This window comes from Aplysia californica, unplaced genomic scaffold (assembly GCF_000002075.1).
Source record: "Aplysia californica isolate F4 #8 unplaced genomic scaffold, AplCal3.0 scaffold00983, whole genome shotgun sequence".
Taxonomy (NCBI): Eukaryota; Metazoa; Mollusca; class Gastropoda; order Aplysiida; family Aplysiidae; genus Aplysia; species Aplysia californica.
The window spans coordinates 154,563-155,858 of record NW_004798253.1 but is presented as its reverse complement, the minus strand read 5'-3'; the positions used below and the strand labels follow the sequence as shown (position 1 = coordinate 155,858).

Below are 1,296 nucleotides of genomic sequence, written 5' to 3'. Positions count from 1 at the left end.
AATAATAATAATAATAATAATAATAAAAATTATAATGATAATACTAATAGCTCATTCGTTAATGTCTGACATTGATCACTACTTCGGCTGAGGAGAATATTTCTCCAGCGAAATAGAAGACAAAAATGGTCATAGACCACATCTAATTTATGGTTTGAGATTATACAACATATAGCTAAGAAACGATTAAAGGCATGTTAAAGTACATTGCATCAGTTGAAAATCTACAAATTTGTCCTTTCTCGATTTTTAGCCGATATCTTCATTCATGGATTGTGAGAAGTACTAGTTTTGTCAGAGCACATTTCACATGTGTTATTTTTACCTACAATGACCTTCAGCCCATTGTAGCCTTCAGGAGACTAAAATTTTTGTTTGGAATGAACAGACCAGTCAAGGAAGACAGTGATAAGTCATGCAAGTCTTAGAATGAAAGATGTGGGCGGAACTGTCTTTTTTTAACTTGAAAAAATTTTCTTGGCTTTATTGTAGTGCCATGAAGTCAGTGGACGTAGACCGCAACGTGCGCAGAGAGAACAAGCTCTACTCGTATGAGGATCAGATGGCTGAGATTGAGCTGAGGAAGGTTTGTGTTTCTGTGTTGAGACCTGTCTTTGTCCATTCTAGCTTGTAACATGTCTGTGACTGGTATTGTAACTGTGTTGAGGTCGTGGATGATTGACGGGATACTTACTTACTTACTACCCATTACGCCATTTGGCGCTTAGGGCAGCCGCAAAGGATCTCCAGCTCTGTCTGTTTTGGGCCATCTTGGTCAACGCCCCCCACGAATGGTTCCATCTACCGCCCTTCTCTCTCCTTATTTTTTTTTTGTTACTCTCTTCTAACACCTCTAATCTTTGGCACTTATATGAACTTGTTGTGTTGCAAGTGCCGTAAAACTCTTTCTAAAACATGTGTTGAGGCTTGTCTTTGTATGTTCACGTGTGTAACATCTGTATGGCTGCTATTGTTTCTGTATGTTGATTTGAAAGATGGAGGGTACTGGATGAGATGGTCAAGGGAGTTATTATAAAGGTATTTGAGGGTTTCATTTGTGGGAATAAATAGAAAATAAACACTTGTTATATGTTTATATATTTGTACATAATCTTTTTGCTTTTTTGCTTTTCACAGTGGCAATATGTTAGAATAAAAAAACTGAAATCCGCCTGAAAAGTACAATTTTGATATAGTATGTTCTTTTGCCTCATGGAATCACCCGGTGGAGTGACTAATGTAAAAATATTAAAATGTTGTTACACATGAAACACATAGGGGAGGGGGGGGGGGGGC

The 1,296-nt window shown here is 37.6% G+C and overlaps 1 protein-coding gene across 1 annotated transcript in view; it reads left to right on the top strand.

Annotated features, from left to right (window-relative positions):
- LOC101850214 (eIF-2-alpha kinase activator GCN1) overlaps window positions 1-1,296 on the top strand; it is a 55,648-nt gene that overhangs the window by 19,188 nt on the left and 35,164 nt on the right. The window contains exon 21 of the mRNA XM_005111000.3: window positions 493-586. Coding sequence (XP_005111057.1) covers window positions 493-586 — 94 coding nt within the window. The remainder of the gene's footprint in view (window positions 1-492; window positions 587-1,296) is intronic.